We start from the raw sequence: 19,834 nt of genomic DNA, 5'->3' as shown, positions 1-19,834 counted from the left end.
ACAGTGGTGAGAACTGCAGTAGAAGTGACAGAAGCATTCAACGTGGAGGTGGGATTACATCAGGGATCAGCTTTGAGCCCTTTCATATTTGCAATGGTGATGGACATGTTGACAGACAAGATTAGACAGGAGTTCCCGTGGACTATGATGTTTGCTGATGACATTGTGATCTGTAGTGAGAGTAAGGAGCAGGTTGAGGAGACCCTGGAGAGGTGGAAATATGCCCTAGAGAGGAGAGGAATGAAGGTCAGTAGGAACAAGACAGAATACATGTGTGTAAATGAGAGGGAGGTCAGTGGAATTGTGCGGATGCAGGGAGCAGAGCTGGCAAAGGTGGATGACTTTAAATACTTGGGATCAACAGTACTGGGTAATGGGGATTGTGGAAGAGAAGTGAAAAGAGAGTGCTGGCAGGGTGGAATGGGTGGAGAAGAGTGTCAGGAGTGATTTGTGACAGACGGATATCAGCATGTGTGAAAGGGAAGGTCTACAGGACGGTTGTGAGACCAGCTATGTTATATGGGTTGGAGACGGTGGCACTGACCAGAAAGCAGGAGACAGAGCTGGAAGTGGCAGAGTTACAGATGCTAAGATTTGCATTTGGCGTGACGAGGATAGATAGGATTAGAAATGAGTACATTACAAGGTCAGCTCAGTTTGGATGGTTGGGAGACAAAGTCAGAGAGACAAGATTGCGATGGTTTGGACATGTGCAGAGGAGAGATGCTAAGTATATTAGGAAAAGGATGTTAACAATAGAGCTGCCAGGAAAGGGGAAAAGAGAAAGGCTTAAGCGAAGGTTTATGGATGTGGTGAGAGAGGACATGCAGATAGTGGGTGTAACAGAGCAGGATGCAGAGGACAGAAAGATATAGAACAAGATGATCCACTGCAGCAACCCCTAACGGGAGCAACCAAAAGAAGAAGAAGAAGGTGAACATTTGATAATTTCCACAGTAGGACTTAAAAACCACCTCATTGTAAGTTAACATAAAATGTTTATTTTCATAACATACAGTAATTCTGAAACCTGCTTAATCAAATTCTGGTTCTTGTGGAGCAATACCAAGTATAAGGTAAGAATTGGCTCCAAACAGAGAGTCAGTCTACCACTGAGCCCATTCGTGCATCATGCAGGCCATGTTTGAATAACCAATTAAACCAACAACATATCTTTGGGGTGTTGGAGGAAAACAGGAGTACTTAGAGAAAATCCCCTTTGGACACAAAACAAATGGGTTCAAGCCAAGCATGCTGGATCCATGAGACATCCATTAATATTATGCTTGCTTATAGTTGTTTTTTTTATTCTGCTGTGAAGATATAAAGATTTGTTTTTGGCATTATATTTGCTAACTTTAAGTTACTTTTGCCAAGCAGCTACTGAAGGTATGAACTGAATACTTTATTATTTAAAGTATTCAGAATTTACAGAGTTGCTGCACACTGTGCACACAAATCCAAACCTTGACTTGCATCGGAATAATTTAGTCTCACCTGTTAGCATGGCCTTATGCAGTTGGCAGAAATTAATGCAAAAAGAATAAGAACATGTAAAACCCTTAGGGTTTCCAGCAATGCCATTTCATTGCAGTTCCTTGTGCAACTTTTTATTTACTATAATTTATTAAAATTCACCCCTATACTTCTCCTATCTGTTAGGGTCATAAGACCCTGAAGGATAAATCCTCATGTATTGCACCCAAGTAATAACTTGCAATCCATTAACCATAATAAAAATAAATTAAAATTGTAACAGAAAAGGAATGATCATATTTGTTTCAGAAAATGTGCAGACAGCTGCATTCTTCCATTTCTTAAAAGCATGACATACCGGCTTCCTGTCATTTTCCCAAGGTGATGATACCTGGTTGTATTAATTGCACACAGCTGGTCTTTGAATACAACGTCGACAGCATCCCTGCAAACCTGTGATTTAGTTTTCATTATATCTTCTCCGGCAAAAGGGTTTTTAGCATTTTTCACTTTTCATCTCTCAGTCAAAATGATTTCTGTTGTCTGTCTTGTGAAAAATATGGGACAAAAATAAGATGTTTACATTGTTGCATTGAGAGAGATAAAATTAAAATTGTGTGGAAACCTTTTTTTGAAATCCAATATTAGATACAATATTTTATATAAAGGGCTTACTGATTTGCTCCTGGCAGATCATGGAAATCACGCTAACAGTAAAGCATCTGCCAGAATTAAGCACACAGAGAAACAAAAGCAATGTGGCATCATTGTGGAAAAAGTGACAGACTAACACTAGTCAGCTGCAAACAGCAATTTCCTTCTCATCTACTTAAAAATTTATTGTGATATATCTGTACATCACAGTATACTGTGGGACATGCTGAACCATCCTGAGACTGAGCCTTTACGGGATCCCCTCGAGGTTGCTGGATATCATGGCCGGCCTGTACACTGGTACTGTGAGTACTGTGCTGAGTGGAGGCAGAACCTCTGTGTTTTTTCCATTTGGTTTTGGGGTTCATCATGAGTGTGTTCTTGCTCCAACTTTGTTCAGTGCTTACATGGACTGGGTGTTGGACAAGGTTGTGCGGTCCTGTGACTGTAGGACATCTGTTGGTGAAGAAAGGTTCACTGATTTTGACTGCTGATTATACTGTGATATTCTCAGAGTCTGAACGGGGCACTCGAGAGACTGAGCGAGGAGTCTGAGTGTCTGGGCTTGTGAGTGTCCTGGATAAAAAACAAGATCCAGGCCTTTAATGACCTCTTAAGCACAGCCATCAGCAGTGTGTCTGTCTGCAGAGAGAGTGTTGACCTTGTTGAGAGGGTTACTTACCTCAGCAGCAACATTCATGTCTCTGGTGGCACTTACTATGAAGTCAGTAGGCAGATTAGGAGAGCATGGGGGGTCATGACATTGCTGGAAAGGGGTTTGTGATTTCTATGCAAAAGGACGAAGATCCAAGTTTTTGGAGTCCTGGTGCTTCCTGTCTTGCTATATGGTTGTGAGACATGGACGCTAACCTATGACCTGAGACAAAGACTGGATTCCTTTGGTACTGTGTCTTTTCAGAGAATCCTTGGGTACTGCTGGTTTGACTTTGTGTCGAATGAGTGGTTGCTCACGGAGTCCCAAATGAGGCACATTACCTGCATTGTGAGGGAGCATCAGTTACACCATGTTAAATGTGGTGTGTTTCCCTGAGGGTGATTTGGCTCGCCGGATCCTCATTGTTGAGAACCTGAGTGGCTGGACCAGGCCAAGGGGATAGCCACGTAACACCTAGCTGTGGCAGATAGCAGGTAATTTCTGGATGGTGGGACTGGAATGTGTGTCTGCCTGGGGGGCTGCCAACCAGGATCCCAAGCTGTTTCGTCATGTGGTGGGTGTGGCAATGCACCCCAAACTGACCTGACAGTATACAGTACATATATAAGCACTATAATACAGCAGATGATGATACTGTATCAAAACACCCGGATTCTGGTTGAGTTCTGAGCATGTTTGCCTACTGTGTTAGGATTACATTGTCCCTTCTTCAGGATATACTGTACTTTATTTACAAAGTTCTAAAATATGTTATTGGTTGACTGACAGGTCTTAACTGAGCCTAGGTTAGTAAAAATATGTCTGTGTATGTATGTGAGCTTGCCAGCCCCATGATCTTCTAAAAGTAAGAGGCCATTTCTACTTCTGGTTTTCCCCACATCTGTTTCTGTGCCGATTACTGCTGCACTTGGGTTCACAAGGTAATCAGAGCTCATCTATGTTTTAATGTAACCATATTAAACCACTACAGATGGCACGCAATACACAGGTTGACTGTGATCCAAATCAGTTATTTGCCTCTGTTTCTAAAGCGTAAATATATAAGATGGTGCATAAAGTAGAGGCAAAACAGTGAAGCAATAGCTGTCTCACACAGCCCAGGAGAGTAGTTCTGAATCCCAATTTAGTGTTTGGATGTTGTTTGCTGTTTGTTCAGAGTTGGTCCCCACTTACATTTACTTATGTGGCTGATGCCTTTATCCGAGGCAACTAACAATATTTAGGATACAAGTGGTTACAATTCTTTGTGGTTTTCCAATTGGAGCACAGGCAGGTCAAGTGATTTGCTCATGGTCACACAGTGTCAGTAGCAGGATTTGAACCCACAACCTCTGAGTTTAAAGTCCACAACCTTAACGACTATGCCACACTGCCTATAAAACCCTGTTGTGTCTGGTTTTTCTATTTTCCGTAAAAACATAATCTTAACATTTTACTTGGCCATTATTATAAACAACACTGGGTAACTGACCGATAAAAAATAGCATTTTTGTGTGGTGTAATCCTTTAAAATTAATCATTAAAAGAAAATGCTTAAATAGCAAATTAGGAGTCTTTTAGGTAAACATGTTTATTTATACGAGCCTGGAGCATAGTCAAATGTACCATCCTAAAAGAACTAAAAATCCTTCTAAAAATCATCAAACATTGGAGACATTATATAAAATGACTGTTATTCCAATGGAATATTTTCTCTACTAGTGCCACATTATACTCAGCCTGTAGAGTTTTTAAATCTGTAATACTAAGCAAATACATAAAAATAAATCTGTACATGCATGATGTGCATCTTCAGTTTGCACCTGCAAAGCAGTCATGAGTACATTTCACAGTAATAAAGTAAAATGCAAGGTCACAGAAGTATTGACAAAAGAACCTCTAATGGGTGCCTCTTAATTTACAGCCTCAGTATGCTTTGCATTCCTCCGTATCTTTAAAACTATAAGAATTGTCTGTCTGTCATGCAAAATCTCACACGCTTTTGCCCTTTGAAGCTTCATCTCGGTGTTAATCAACAGCTTATGCTATGACATACACAATGCTGTCCATGACTGGTGCCGTTGAGGAATGGTGAGGCCAAAATTCCATTTCAAGTCCCTCTCATGGCTGACACAGACACTACAGTGCACTTGACCTCATAGGATATCCATGGCTGACTCATTACAATGCTGGTCTGACATAAATGCGATCCCTGAATTATATGTGAGGCCCATAACAGCCGCTATTTAAGTTTTCAACACAACATTCATGCCGCCACGTAGCACTGGCAGACAAGACCATCGATGTGCACCATCCTACATCACTGACACGTAAACTACGGCCAAGCGAACTTGATGTAGGTCTGACACAAAATTAGCTAAAACAAACTGAGAACTCTTACAATAATCTTGGCGGTGTGACCAGGAGTGCTTGATTTCATGTCAGATGCAAGCACCACCTGCTTCCTATGTGTTTTCAAGCTATATACTGGACAGGATAAGAAACCTGCTGACAAGTATTGATGGTGATCTGTGTTACACAGGCAGGATAATCTTCTTCATTGCTCACAAGTCAAACTGTTCTAAACCGTAACAAAGTCCTTTCCGCTTTCAGCTCACAAGCAAGGTGATGGGACCATCCACAGTGTGACCTGGGTTTGTGTATGTACTAACAGCACAGTCACAAATGCTCCCAATGGCCTAGCGCACCAACGACTGGAAGAAAACCAGTGCCATCTACTAACTGTCACTTACACTACACACACATCATCACAAAAGAAGAGTGCAAACAAAGCAATGCCATAAAGAAAAGTAATAACTGTTAACACTCCACGACTGCAAACCAAACATAGAAAGTAATTTGCTACAGACCAACAACAGAACATAAGATGAAATGACACTGCCAGCCATGCCAAAGCACGGTTTAGGTTTGAGTATATAGCCATTGAGCAACATGCTGACATTCTGGCCCATCAACATGCCAGACTCATCCTCCAATACAGACCAAGCCCCTGCCAAACCCACTCACAGGTCTCCTTGAATACAAACAGATCTACCACAACTCATCATGTCCACATACAAATGTTGCTTTTAAAGCTCCATGTCAATGTTTGTTAGATGAACATTAAGTTCAGGTTCAAGGCAAGTTGGATCAGCTATGCCCTTACTGTGGGGCAATATTTTTTTGGGAGGATAACAAAAGATTATGTTGCCGAAATGGAAACATATTGCTTACTCTATGTGAACCATCACACATTATAAAAGACATCACTTCTACAGGAAGTACAAAAACAGCCTATTTAGAACATGTTTTCAGTATTGACAGCTCCTTAGCTTTTGCATCCATCCATTCATTTTGCATTTATTGATAATCCAATAGGACATGGTGCCTATGTGTTCAGAATTCATAATTAAGTCTACCAGTATATTGGTGGGTCCTGCAAAGACCAACTCCAGGCTACACCAATCTTTACCTTACAAATCCTGATGAAACACTTAGAGAGAGACTTTCTAGACCGGCAGATACAGATATCTTTCCTCATTTACTTTGAACACTGTAGCAGTAGGAGGCACTATCGCTCCTTTGAACCCTCAGGTACCACGCCAAACACCAGGTAAAAGTCCAATAATTACTATTTTTATTATAATAATTATGTGCACCAAGCACCACCACTCCACACTACTGATTAAATAATCAATACAACAATAATCAATCCTCCAACTCCCAGACACGTTGCCCTCCTACCACCCAGCTCAGCTCGTCATCTGGGAGTTCCCAAAGTTCTTATATAGTTCCTGACCCGGAAGTGTTTCTCATCCTTCAGTCCATAATTCCTCATCACTTCCGGGTCAGATAAAAGTCCTTTTTTTCACCTGGGAAGTACATCATTCCTTCCGTTCATGTGACTCGGAAGTACTTCCAGGGCGTAGGGAAAATAGTAGTCCCTGGTTCTCCCTGGAGCAACCCCTGGTGGTCCTGATGTTATCCAGCAGGGCTTTACAGGAAAACTCCATAGTCCATGATGCCCTGCTGGAATCTGAAGCATCTCCATGTCGTAGGGATGGCTCCCTCTGGTGGCCTGGGGGTATTGGCTGGGATAAAAGGCCGCCCAATGGACCACAACACTTAAATATTTCATTGAAGCTAGCAATACTCAAGCATTTAAAAATATGAGACAACTCGAAGAAGAAAAAAAAATTTAAAGGAAAAGCGACAGGCTGACACATTTAAAAAGTTACAATGTACTAAATAATCAAATTTGTACAATACCACTAAAGTTATAATGTTCCAACATTGAATGATATTGCTGTCACCTTCAATGCAAATAACGGTCAACCAAAAGCACAAAAAGATTTAGTTTTTTCTCCAAACAACAGAAAACCCAAAGGTCTTTCCATTTTGAGTCTTCATGTCAATCTGACCCTTTATCATTTCCACTCAGTGAACATGGCAGGAGCCTTCTGCTTGAAAGAGTAGATGAGAAAACCTTAAACAACTTTTCACTTGTATTTGCATCATTTGGCTAACAGACAAGACTTCAGCCTGGAAACTTTTTCAATATTACATGGTTGAAACGTACATCAAATTAGAAACATACAGGCTAAACTGAATACGATAAAATTAAAACCAACTTCACTTTGAAAAATACAAAGGACTTATTTACCATCCAAATACAACAGCAGCTACAAACATTACATCCAGAAATGTAATTCTCTGCAAATATTGCAAAAAAAAATTCAAGACGTGATGGCAATTACAAATACCTTTAAGTAAACCATAAGGCAATAACTTTATACGATGTGAGGAGTATGCAAAAGGTCAAAATCTACTGTAAATGGATGAACTCAGTCTTTAGAGTAATAACAGCCAAGGTCATTTTTAATATCCTCATATTGGAAAAGTTGAGCTTTCTGTTAAGTGAAAATAAATTCTGTGCTTGAATCTTGTTTATCATGTGGTGACAGAGAGTGGTGGCATACTGTATGTTGGTTGTTCATGCAAGTAAGGATTTCACTATACTTGGTATGAAGGACAATACTTCTACCATTGCAACTTTAAATTTCTTTTAAAACTAAGTGGACATGTGCCCTACATTTGAGTCTGGTGACGGCTGCTTAAAGTGTATGCTTTTCTGTAGCTTGGTGCCTCTTGTTTTTAGGCCCCTTATACCCCTTTCATTCTCTTGTGGTCTTAAAAATTCACTGCAGGGCCAATCATTATATTTCCTAACTTAATTGTTTGAAAAAACCTCATATTTAAATGCCTATTTCTAGCCCTACCACCTTCTCCTGGGGTAGTCATGAATTTTCTGTCTAAAAAATTGTTAACATACACAGTAACATCATCACATGCAACTCCACTGTATACCAAGTGACTAGACTTTTCAGAATCATCTGGTATGCTTTCAATTTCAAGTTTTCTGTGTGTTTTCTATTGGCATATTCTCAGCATGGCACTTACTGGAATTGAAGTTGGACTGTTTAAGATATTACACCTAATAAAGTGTGCAGTATCATAAAGAAATCTGTCAAAATGTCTGTGAAAATGCCAGCAGCTTAAGAAGTGCAAACATGCTAGAGAGAGATATCTTTTGGCATGTGGAAGCTAATGTACCATTTCGTTTTTTTCTATGGCTGGTAAGTGTCACAACATTTCTCTACTGCAGCATTATAGATAAAGGTAATCCTGTCTCAGTAACTGCAAACTGGCAATCAGCTAAATGAGGATATTGATAGCTATGGTCACACTGAAGGGTCATTCCATTATAACAATTTGGCAGTAACAATAAACATGTATTCCATAGGTTATTACAGAAAATCTTTGTTGATTTTAATACAATTTGTAATCAAGAACATGGAGGGAAATAAGTGACTTGGAATAGAAGGTCTATGTTCTTAATGTGTTGGAAGAGTCAATAGCAGTAGGAGTGCCTCAGGATCAATACTTGAGCTTGCATCATTCTGATTGATCTCTTAATCAAAGAATTGTTAGTGGTTTAACCTTTTTTGTGCCATTGTTCCCACTGAACAATATTCCAAATGCTTTGTAGAGTCTTACTTTAGATAGATAGATAGATATGAAAGGCACTATATGATAGATAGATAGATAGATAGATAGATATGAAAGGCACTATATGATAGATAGATAGATAGATAGATATGAAAGGCACTATATGATAGATAGATAGATAGATAGATAGATAGATAGATAGCACAGCAGCACACAGTTAGGCTCCCTACTTAGATTAACCTAATAAGCCAGCTACAGGGTGTGACTTTTTAACCTTGTGGTTTTCAGGTCCATCTTGTTTTATTGTTTTCTGATGAAAACAAAAATCTGTGACAGGAAATTGTAAAACGGCAAATAGCAAAAGACCTGCATCACTGCTTTGTGTTTGAATTTTATCTAAGCAAATGAGGAAGGAACTAAGAATAAAAAAAGTTAATTTTAGGTGGTGAATTGGCTAATCGGATGACTTAAGTGTTAGCTTTCTAAGTTTCACAAATCGTTTTTTATTGTTTTATATTGATACCTTTTTTCTCTCTTTTATAAGGTAGATCTGTATCAAAAGGGAAATACTGTCACAGCTCATTAAGCAATACAAGGATGTTTCAAACAAGAATGTATGTGTGTGCAATTAATTGATTTGATCAGACTGAAATATCTGAACAACACAGACAATTCTGTTGGTGTTCCTTTGTTCAGAATCAGTAGGTACAAGACTTTAACACTGCAGAGATCCTCACAAGGAAGTGAATAAATCTTGAGCAAGACACCAGTTCATTTATAATGTTAAGCCATAAGAAGATTGTTTTTTTTAACTGGAGACAATGGACTCCTCTTAAAAGAGTGAAAAGACAAGTTATGCAATACAACATAATACACACATTCATGGTGGAAATCATGGTGAAACCCTGGATTATTTAGGTTAAAGCAGAATACAATAAGACATGTAAGAACAGAAGTAAGTCTTGGAAGTTGTGAGGAGTGAGAAGTAAACAGACTGACAGCGTGTGTTATATTCCAATTTCTTTTTAAGGATGTAGCTTGTTGCTATCAGTTTTTCACGTTTTCATCTTTTCATTCACACTAATGGTGCCATATTGCAGTCAATTACATCTCCAGATTACTGTTAAACATGTGTATAACACAATGTGAATGCAAAATATTCTATCCTATTTATATTAGAGATAATGGCTCTTGATGTCCTCCCTCTGTGCAGATCATGCTTCATTGACCCTACTTTATACTTTTTTGCAGATATGCTAGTTCTGGCATAGACAGACAAGGAGTCACATCCATGAGGAAGGTAATGTCTGCTCACTCTGATTTATCATATTTTGGATAAAGGGTTTATGTTGCATGTCATGCCTTTCTTAATTTAAATAAAATAGGTCACTGATGTGTCTCACCTGCACTGAAATATTTAGTGTTTTCTACCGTCCCCCTTTTCATTTTTCTACTTGCTTATATTTTATTCCTGAAAGCTCTCCTGGTAATCAAATCCCCACCAAGAAAAACTTTAAAGAATAAAGTGTATTACATTTTCAAATTATAATGATGGAAATGAAACAAAATGAACAGCCAACAGCGAGCCCTTGTGATTGTGAGAAATGTGAAAATGCAATGCAGTCATGTTACTCTGATCTTACACTTATCAGCACCCTGCCTGAAATAAAGTGCTGCATCATGTCACACCTGCCAGAAAATATAACAGTGATCAAAAATAACTAAGACTGCTTTGTACTCAGATTTGGTGCGAGAAAAAGTGTTTCTAATTTTGTTGAAGCATGACAAAGGAATCACATGCGGCTGAAGTGCAAAAATAAGCAAACAAGTCTGGCTTCTTATCATTTCTGTCACAACAAAGCCAGCTACTGCTAATGAAGAAGTATAGGATTTTCTGCAAGATAAAGTTCAATAAAGAACATTTTTTTAAAAATATAGGAACATGTATATCATCAAGGTCAATACACTGAGCTCTCCTTATACGGGAGTACACACTAAGTGGTATTATATTAAAAGGTTCTTGAGGGAAACTGCAGTCTCTTGCTAGTTTCTGTTTATTTACCTGGAAAGATTAGTTGTCCTTTGTCAAAACAATGAAATCAAGGCTCATCTACAAGATCCTCCTCATCTTCAAGCAGTTACTCTGATAACTCATAACCATTGAGATAAAAAATGATTGTAATGTAGGAGAGCAAGAACCAAGCTGTCTGTTTATTAGCCAAACTCATAACCAATCTTTGAATCTTCCTTCAGTTCTCTGTGATTGCACTTCATGTTCCTAAGTATACGAGGTGTGATCAAAAAATATGGTGAATGTTTTAAAAAGAAACGTTTACTGCAGTAAAAGATTGTGGAGACTGGCCCGGCCAGGCAGACAGGTTGGTTTCACCACACACGCGTTTATTATGCATTCTATGTACAAAGTCCAGTGCGACACAAACCCCACAAGTCCCCAAAGTCCTGGCCTCTTCACACTACCTTACTCTCTTCAGGCTGCCTCCTTGCCTCCTCCACCAAGCTCTGTCCTTCTCCTCACCCGACTCCAGCCCTGAATGAAAGGAGGCGGCCCCTTTTATACACACCCGGATATGCTCCAGGTGCTTCCCGGCAATCTCAAACTGACATGCCCCAGTGTGGCGGAAGTGCCGGCTGTATCCCCGGGAACACTCCGGGTGTCCCTGCTCCTCTTTCCCTCAGCACTTCCGGGTGTGGCGGAAGTGCTGCGGTCCAGGGTCTCCAAGGCATTGGGGTGCCCCCTGGCGGTGACCACGGGCTCCTACAGGGTGGAGCTTCAAAGCTCTGTACCCATGTCCCCCAAAGGTACCAGGGTGGTCGCCCCCACATGATCTGGGGAAGGCGTAAGCCCTCCTCCGGTCCTTCTGGGTGTCCCGGCCAGGTCGCCACCCCAGCCATCTCTGACAAGATTTACAATTACTAGTCCCCCTCAAAATACTCTCCTCCACTTCGAATGCACTTATCCCAATGCTCCTGCCAATTTGCGAAGCAATTCTGGGAGTTTTCTTTCGTGAGAGTCTTTAGTTGGGCTGACGTGGCTGCCTGGATGTCCTCAATGGATTGAAATTGTTTGTCTTTCATGGTCATTTTCAATTTAGGGAACAGCCAGAAGTTACACAGTGCCAGATCCAGCAAATAAGGTGGATGCGGACACAGCATAAAGTTTTTAGTCGACAGAAATTGTCGTACTAGAAGGGATGTGTGACAAGGAGCATTGTTATGATGAAGAATAAAACCATTTCAACATTTTCCTCGGTAATTGATGTTGAAGGACATCCTGATCTTTTCTCGTCTTCAACCGAGTCAGATCCATTACGAAATCGATCAAACCACTTGTAAACAGTCTTAATTGTTGGTGCAGTGTCACCATAAACCAATATTAACATCTGATGAGTTTCCTGAGCTTTTTGCAATTTGAAACAAAATTTCATGTTAATGCGTTGCTCGATATCCATTATTAACGACAAACTTAAAAAATACACTTGAACTCAACAGTGGCTCACAAACAACTGACAGTATCAAGCAAGTTGAAATTTGTCATAAACTAGGCTCTAGGATGGACATGTCAGAACCTGCATTGAACTGTTTTGCGTGGCTCTTAGATGGTGCACTGCATCAACATTCACCATACTTTTTGATCACACCTCATAGATTCCTTCCAAGACAGTAATAGTGTGCACAGTCCCCAGGGAGAGCTCTTAGAGTCTATGTTCAGAGCACATTACTCTTTTCTCTCTCAAAGCCATGCTGGACCTTCCTGCTGTCCCTGTGCTACATTTTCCTGCCAATTATCCCCTTTTTCCCAGGCCCAGGATAAATAGAGAAACAACCAGACAGTTTCTTTCTTTTCCGTTAAAGAGTGTACCAGTTCACACACAGTGAAGAGAACATAGTAATTTTGTATACAAAGCACAGTACAAAGCAAGTGCTCACTTGCCCAGTGGGCAATAGGTGCAGTAGCTAATCTGTCATGTGCCACAGACTAAAGTCCTAGGGTGTTGTATTGTAGTAGCCACTATGGATGCAATGAAACGTCAAACAAAATTACACCTTTTATTGACTAACTAAACAGATTACAGTATGCAAGCTTCCGTGAAGAAGGGGCCTGAGCTGCCTCAAAAGCTTGTATATTGTAATCTTTTTAATGACATTTTGCTTGACTTTTTATTGCATCCACAAACTAAACAAATATGTTTAACTCCTTCCTGGGTCAAACACCCAGTCTTTAGTTTCACCAGCACCTTAGATTCAGACTGTAAGCTCAGTAGGCTCTGAAATGAAGTGGCCTCTTAAATACAACACACCTCTTGGACTGTCAGAAAATACATTTCAAGGTTAGGGAAGCTGTCACAAAACTCTTAGGAATTGTTAGGATGCTTGCTGGTCTTCCCATTTTCACCTGCCCTCAAGCCCTATATGTGCTGCCTCCCTAAATTACAGTCAGCAGACCCCTTAATGATCCCTTAATGGTAGATACTGAACATCTAGGAAACACCTTTCCCGAAAGTTGATTCCCAAATTTCAATGTCAATGTCAATTTATTTATATAGCACATTTAAAACAACATAGTAATGCTGCAGCCAAAGTGATTTACAATAATAGAATAAAAGAAAAAACAATAAACAATAAAACATAATTGTAATAAAATATATGAACATAAAATAAGATAGATAATAAATAGAAATAATGTTATATGATCACAATGATGGAAACCATCAGTTTTACTGATAATGAGGTAAAGTGTTCCACAGGCGAGGGGCAGCAGCTGCAAAGGCCCTGTCCCCCTTGGGTTTTCATTTGGTACGAGGGACAACAAGAGACAACTGACCAGAAGATCTAAGCACTCTGGATAGCTGGTGTAAAACACACAGTTCAAATAAATAGGCAGGAGCAAGCCCATGTAAAGATTTAAAAACTAGCAGCAAGATTTTAAAATCAATTCGAAAACTGACAGGTAGCCAGTGTAAAGAAGCTAAAATAGGAGAAACAAAGTCATACTTCCTTGCCCCAACCAGAAAGCGAGTGGCAGCATTTTGGACCAGCTGTAACCTGTGTATCTGACATTTGTTAATCCCAGAATACAGTGAATTGCAATAATCGAGGCGAGAAAAAATAAAAGCATGAGTAGCTTTCTCAAGATCTTTAGAAGATAAAAAAGGCTTGATCTTACCTAATAGACAAAGTTGGAAAAAGCAACTCAGTTTCAATTTCAATTTCAATCAAGGTATTGTAATATAACCATATTCTTAGCTTGCAAAGAAAAGTAAGCACAGTCCATGCAATCACTTTGTTGATTTGTATCCTGTCAGGCACTACCTTAGTTACCTTAGATATGGACCCATTGGGTACTTTCTCCGTCCCTCACTTGTGATTATCCCTGCATTCTAGCCAGAGCTGAGGGTACCACAGTACTAAGTAATGCAGTACTATACTATAACTAGATTTCCAGTAACAAGGTAGTGTAATGCATTATAGTATAAATTCATGTAATCACATTACAGTTATTTACTTGAGTAGAATTTTGCTAATTGTATCACACGCTTTTCTAAGCAAGCATTATGTAAATGTCATAAAAGTCTTGAAAGGAAGGCAGTCCATCACACATAATATTTGACTATGCAATCTGCATTCCCTGCCTGTAGGCATACAGTATATTGAAAGTTTATGATTGCTCAATTTGTATCCTCCTGGGTATGACGTTAATCTGCATCCAGCCGTGCATGTAGGCCCTCCAACCTGCAAGGAAAAACCTGGGGGTTAGTGGCAGAATTGGCACTCCAGCCACCATAGAAAACCTCACGCTGTTCCATTCCATCTGAACTAGTGTGGTGCTAAGGTGTCACCCCTTGAATGGCTGCACTCGGGTCCTAATCTGAGATCCTGAGGTGGTTTGTCATGTGGTGGGTGCGGCAATGCGATGTATCAGCACGTGCACCTAACCTCTGGTCTCCTCAATTTGTACCAGAGATGTGTGTAACTGTATGAATTACTTTTAGTTTGTTTTACTTCAGGATTGTAGTGAGGTTGACATTATCTCTATTAAGAAATAAAGATTTAAAGTCAGTCAGTCAGTCGGTCATTTTCCAACCCGCTATATCCTAACGCAGGGTCACGGGGGTCTGCTGGAGCCAATCCCAGCCAACACAGGGTGCAAGACAGGAACAAACCTCAGGCAGGGTGCCAGCCCACCACAGGAACATTTAAAGTTTTACTTTGAAAGATAACAACTTTTTGGTTTTACAGTGCGGTGGAAGAATATGTTTAATGCAGAGAATTTAATTCTAGTTTAAGGAAGATGGGGAAAAGTGACCACAATGTACAGCTGGGAACTTTATAATTAAACGTACAGTGGTGTGAAAAACTATTTGCCCCCTTCCTGATTTCTTATTCTTTTGCATGTTTGTCACACAAAATGTTTCTGATCATCAAACACATTTAACCATTAGTCAAATATAACACAAGTAAACACAAAATGCAGTTTTTAAATGATGGTTTTATTATTTAGGAGAAAAAATCCTAACCTACATGGCCCTGTGTGAAAAAGTAATTGCCCCCTTGTTAAAAAATAACCTAACTGTGGTGTATCACACCTGAGTTCAATTTCCGTAGCCACCCCTAGGCCTGATTACTGCCACACCTGTTTCAATCAAGAAATCACTTAAATAGGAGCTGCCTGACACAGAGAAGTAGACCAAAAGCACCTCAAAAGCTAGACATCATGCCAAGATCCAAAGAAATTCAGGAACAAATGAGAACAGAAGTAATTGAGATCTATCAGTCTGGTAAAGGTTATAAAGCCATTTCTAAAGCTTTGGGACTCCAGTGAACCACAGTGAGAGCCATTATCCACAAATGGCAAAAACATGGAACAGTGGTGAACCTTCCCAGGAGTGGCCGGCCGACCAAAATTACCCCAAGAGCGCAGAGACGACTCATCCGAGAGGTCACAAAAGACCCCAGGACAACGTCTAAAGAACTGCAGGCCTCACTTGCCTCAATTAAGGTCAGTGTTCACGACTCCACCATAAGAAAGAGACTGGGCAAAACGGCCTGCATGGCAGATTTCCAAGACGCAAACCACTGTTAAGCAAAAGAACATTAGGGCTCATCTCAATTTTGCTAAGAAACATCTCAATGATTGCCAAGACTTTTGGGAAAATACCTTGTGGACTGATGAGACAAAAGTTGAACTTTTGGGAGGCAAATGTCCTGTTACATCTGGCGTAAAAGGAACACAGCATTTCAGAAAAAGAACATCATACCAACAGTAAAATATGGTGGTGGTAGTGTGATGGTCTGGGGTTGTTTTGCTGCTTCAGGACCTGGAAGGCTTGCTGTGATAGATGGAACCATGAATTCTACTGTCTACCAAAAAATCCTGAAGGAGAATGTCCGCCATCTGTTCGTCAACTCAAGCTGAAGCGATCTTGGGTGCTGCAACAGGACAATGACCCAAAACACACCAGCAAATCCACCTCTGAATGGCTGAAGAAAAACAAAATGAAGACTTTGGAGTGGCCTAGTCAAAGTCCTGACCTGAATCCAATTGAGATGCTATGGCATGACCTTAAAAAGGCGGTTCATGCTAGAAAACCCTCAAATAAAGCTGAATTACAACAATTCTGCAAAGATGAGTGGGCCAAAATTCCTCCAGAGCGCTGTAAAAGACTCATTGCAAGTTATCGCCAATGCTTGATTGCAGTTATTGCTGCTAAGGGTGGCCCAACCAGTTCTTAGGTTCGGGGGGCAATTACTTTTTCACACAGGGCCATGTAGGTTTGGATTTTTTTTTCTCCCTAAATAATAAAAACCATCATTTAAAAACTGCATTTTGTGTTTACTTGTGTTATATTTGACTAATGGTTAAATGTGTTTGATGATCAGAAACATTTTGTGTGACAAACATGCAAAAGAATAAGAAATCAGGAAGGGGGCAAATAGTTTTTCACACCACTGTATGTGCATATGTTAATACTTTCACTTCCTGTGATGTACAGCCTTTCGATCAAAGATTTACAAAGGCTTTTCCAATCAAATGAAAACACTGTAAGCATCATATGTCATAAAATGCAGTGACATATCCCGTGTAAAAGTAAGGTAACTGAATCTTTACTTCAATTGTTAGTAAATATAAGGTGATTATTTACAAAATGTAAATGCTTATCTTGATCATTTAAGCAGCACCAAGGCACAAGAGACACAGATACGGCCATATCCATTGTTTTACACAATAAAAGTAGCTGCCCACCCAATCAACAAGTTCTCTGATCTGCACTAGTAAAAAAGAAGCAAACACTAGTAATAACTTTAACATGTAGTGACTCAATTTTTTGCAAGTGTTTTACAAGTAATTTGTTTTTTTCTTAAGATATTTTTTTTTTGTGAATTAAAGAACTTTGCTTTCTGGTTCGTATTGTTGAAATGGTACAGTGCTAATGTAAGTCATGTAGACAACTTTTTTAATTAACATTCATTGCTATTGCTTCTTTCCTCATTAAAGTTAAAAATGAAATTTGGGTGTCATCTTTGTACTTTCCAAATGGTACATATTTGCATGGGTTTGTAGAGTAGCGTCAAAGTAAATTAATTAGTAATGCGGTTACTGTTCCCAGGAATTAATTAGTAAGGTAATCTTGTTAGAAATAGACAGAATGAGTTAATAATTTAATAGAGATTACTTTCTTTGAAAAATGACCCTATCTCTGATTCTGGTCTTATCATCCTGGCTGATCACCTAATAGATTTAGGTATTTTTCTTTTGCACTTGCTGCCACTTATGTACTGTGTAAAATTACTCTTACCCCTAGAAAAGATAATGGGAGCCTTGGAATCCAATGACTAACTGATTTAGTATTCTAATTCAACTGCCTAGTAGAAACTTAAATAATTTTGTAAAATGCCCAGGAGATTATGGGTGGCCAGTTCCATGAACATCTACCTGAATTTGTATTACAGTATAACTAACCATGTGTCCTCCCAGGTTTATTTCCTCCAGAGGTTGTTATTGACTGTAGTTTTAATTCTCCTCTTCTCTGTTATCAGCTGGACACATCTCAACTACAGTATTAATGATCTTACATTGTCAGAAGTTGCTTTTATCTGTGTGTCTATCCCAGGGGTGGGCAAAGTCAGTTCTGGAGGGCCGCAGTGGCTGCAGGTTTTTGATCCAACCCAATTGCTTAATTAGGAAGCAATTCTTGCCAATAATTTAATTTCATGGCTTGTTAGTACTTTAACTCTGCTGTGTCAGGTAATTCTCATATCCTAGATTTTCTTCCCCTTTCTAAGGATATCATCCAAATGGTTTGAAGGCTAAAATGGATGAGTAGTTCTCAGTCCTTCACTTTATTTCTCTTCACTTTCCTTCCAAGCATTTAATTAAACCCACTGGTGCATGATAAATACACACAGGTGTAAATGGTAACAAGTTAAATGGAGGTTGCTAATTGCTAATTAGAAATAATTAAGAACCAAGAATACAGCTTTTTAAGACTAAAATAAGCAATAAGGGTTCAAAATCTTAGCGAGCGAGAAAACTAAAGGTAGTAGAAGTACTACTTGAGCAATAAGAGCTTCTTATTAAGCAATTGGGTTGGAACAAAAACCTGCAGCCACTGCGGCCTTCCAGGAATGTCTTTGCCCACTCCTGGTCTACCCTAATGTATTTTTGTGTGTACATCATGATTTTTTAAAAATGTGTAATTTGTATTTTATCAGTAACTTGCTGTAGAGTTATGAATGTGTACTCAGTGAAGAGTGCTATATAAAAATAAATTGCCCTGATTTGACTAATGACATTTATTTAGTTTAGTCTACATCATATATGTCTTGAGTGAAGCACCTCACAATATGCTGGAGGATGTGTGCTGATGAAATTTATTACTCATTTTAAATTATGCTTAGTGGGTTCTTAAGATTCCATAATAAAGAACAACAAAATATTCTTCATTATTAAAAGTTCACAAACCACATATTTGAACCTGAGTTGTACAGATTTTAAAATAGGGTGTATTTTAGGTAATTCTCAAAGTTTATTTATTTGGGGTCATTTTTTGCTTAGCACTACTTTTCACATCAGGTTAACCTGTTAATTTATTATTCACTGGCAATGTATACAATCGTTTTTTATCTTTTACACTTGTAATAGGAATAAATGCTTTATATTTTGTTATATTTTCAATTAGAATGCTACCTTTGTTTGCATTGTTTGATTCTTTTATTTCATTTAAAATTAGTTAATGCTGAGTATTTTAAATGGATTAATAACTACCTGGAAGCAAAGTCCGATCTTCTCCAAATGTACCTCTATAAGAAAGCTCAATTTTAGGTTATGGATATGCCTGATACCAGACAATCACTACTAACTTGCTCTCCCAGCAAGCAGTGTTTTAAATTGCATTTTGTTTTTCTTTGTTTTTATTTTTTTGCAATTTTTACCTGATGTCCACTTCTTAATGGCCCCCTTGAGACTTCTGTATAATATCCAGGAACATATGAGGGCTTTAATAAAAGCACACATTAGATTTGGACTTCAGTCACCTGGCAACCTAAAACTCTTAATTACTTTGAAGAGCAGACTGGGGATCCCTTGTTATGAAGGAGAATTAAAGAAGGGAGTCTTTACTGCTGCTCACCTCAGGCATAATGGTGTCTTCTTCTTCTTTGCTCTAATTAAAAATGGTCCCAAATGATGGAGTGTATTTTAGCTGACTGGTGAAAATTTACTATATTCTAGGAAATACTGCTGGGATTAAGGGATTGAAAGTAATGTGTTTCCCATCATCCACATTTCCATTTGCACAGTGCTGGGCTTTCTCCATAAATGAACTTTACGTCATGAAGCAGGTTATGTTTTTACATTTCTAGGGAATATAAGAGTCTGAAAGCTGACTTTGCATTTTCTTTCTATTTCTTTCAGTCATTTCATTACGCCTCACTAAGAACTAAAACCAAAAAGAGAACCAAAGGTAAGAAATGAAAGGTTGAAATTTACGTAGCATGTTCAAGAGTGTGCTGTGGAGTGTT

The 19,834-nt window shown here is 39.1% G+C and overlaps 1 protein-coding gene across 2 annotated transcripts in view; it reads left to right on the top strand.

Annotated features, from left to right (window-relative positions):
* Positions 1 to 19,834, top strand: part of si:ch211-26b3.4 (connector enhancer of kinase suppressor of ras 2) — a 615,118-nt gene that overhangs the window by 517,522 nt on the left and 77,762 nt on the right. For both annotated transcript variants that reach the window (XM_039765942.1, XM_039765943.1), the window contains exons 14-15: positions 10,046 to 10,094; positions 19,728 to 19,776. In XM_039765942.1, the coding sequence (XP_039621876.1) occupies positions 10,046 to 10,094; positions 19,728 to 19,776 (98 nt within the window). The remainder of the gene's footprint in view (positions 1 to 10,045; positions 10,095 to 19,727; positions 19,777 to 19,834) is intronic.

This window comes from Polypterus senegalus, chromosome 10 (assembly GCF_016835505.1).
Source record: "Polypterus senegalus isolate Bchr_013 chromosome 10, ASM1683550v1, whole genome shotgun sequence".
Lineage (NCBI taxonomy): Eukaryota > Metazoa > Chordata > Cladistia > Polypteriformes > Polypteridae > Polypterus > Polypterus senegalus.
Note: the sequence above shows the minus strand (reverse complement) of the source record. Positions and strands in the feature narration are given on the sequence as shown.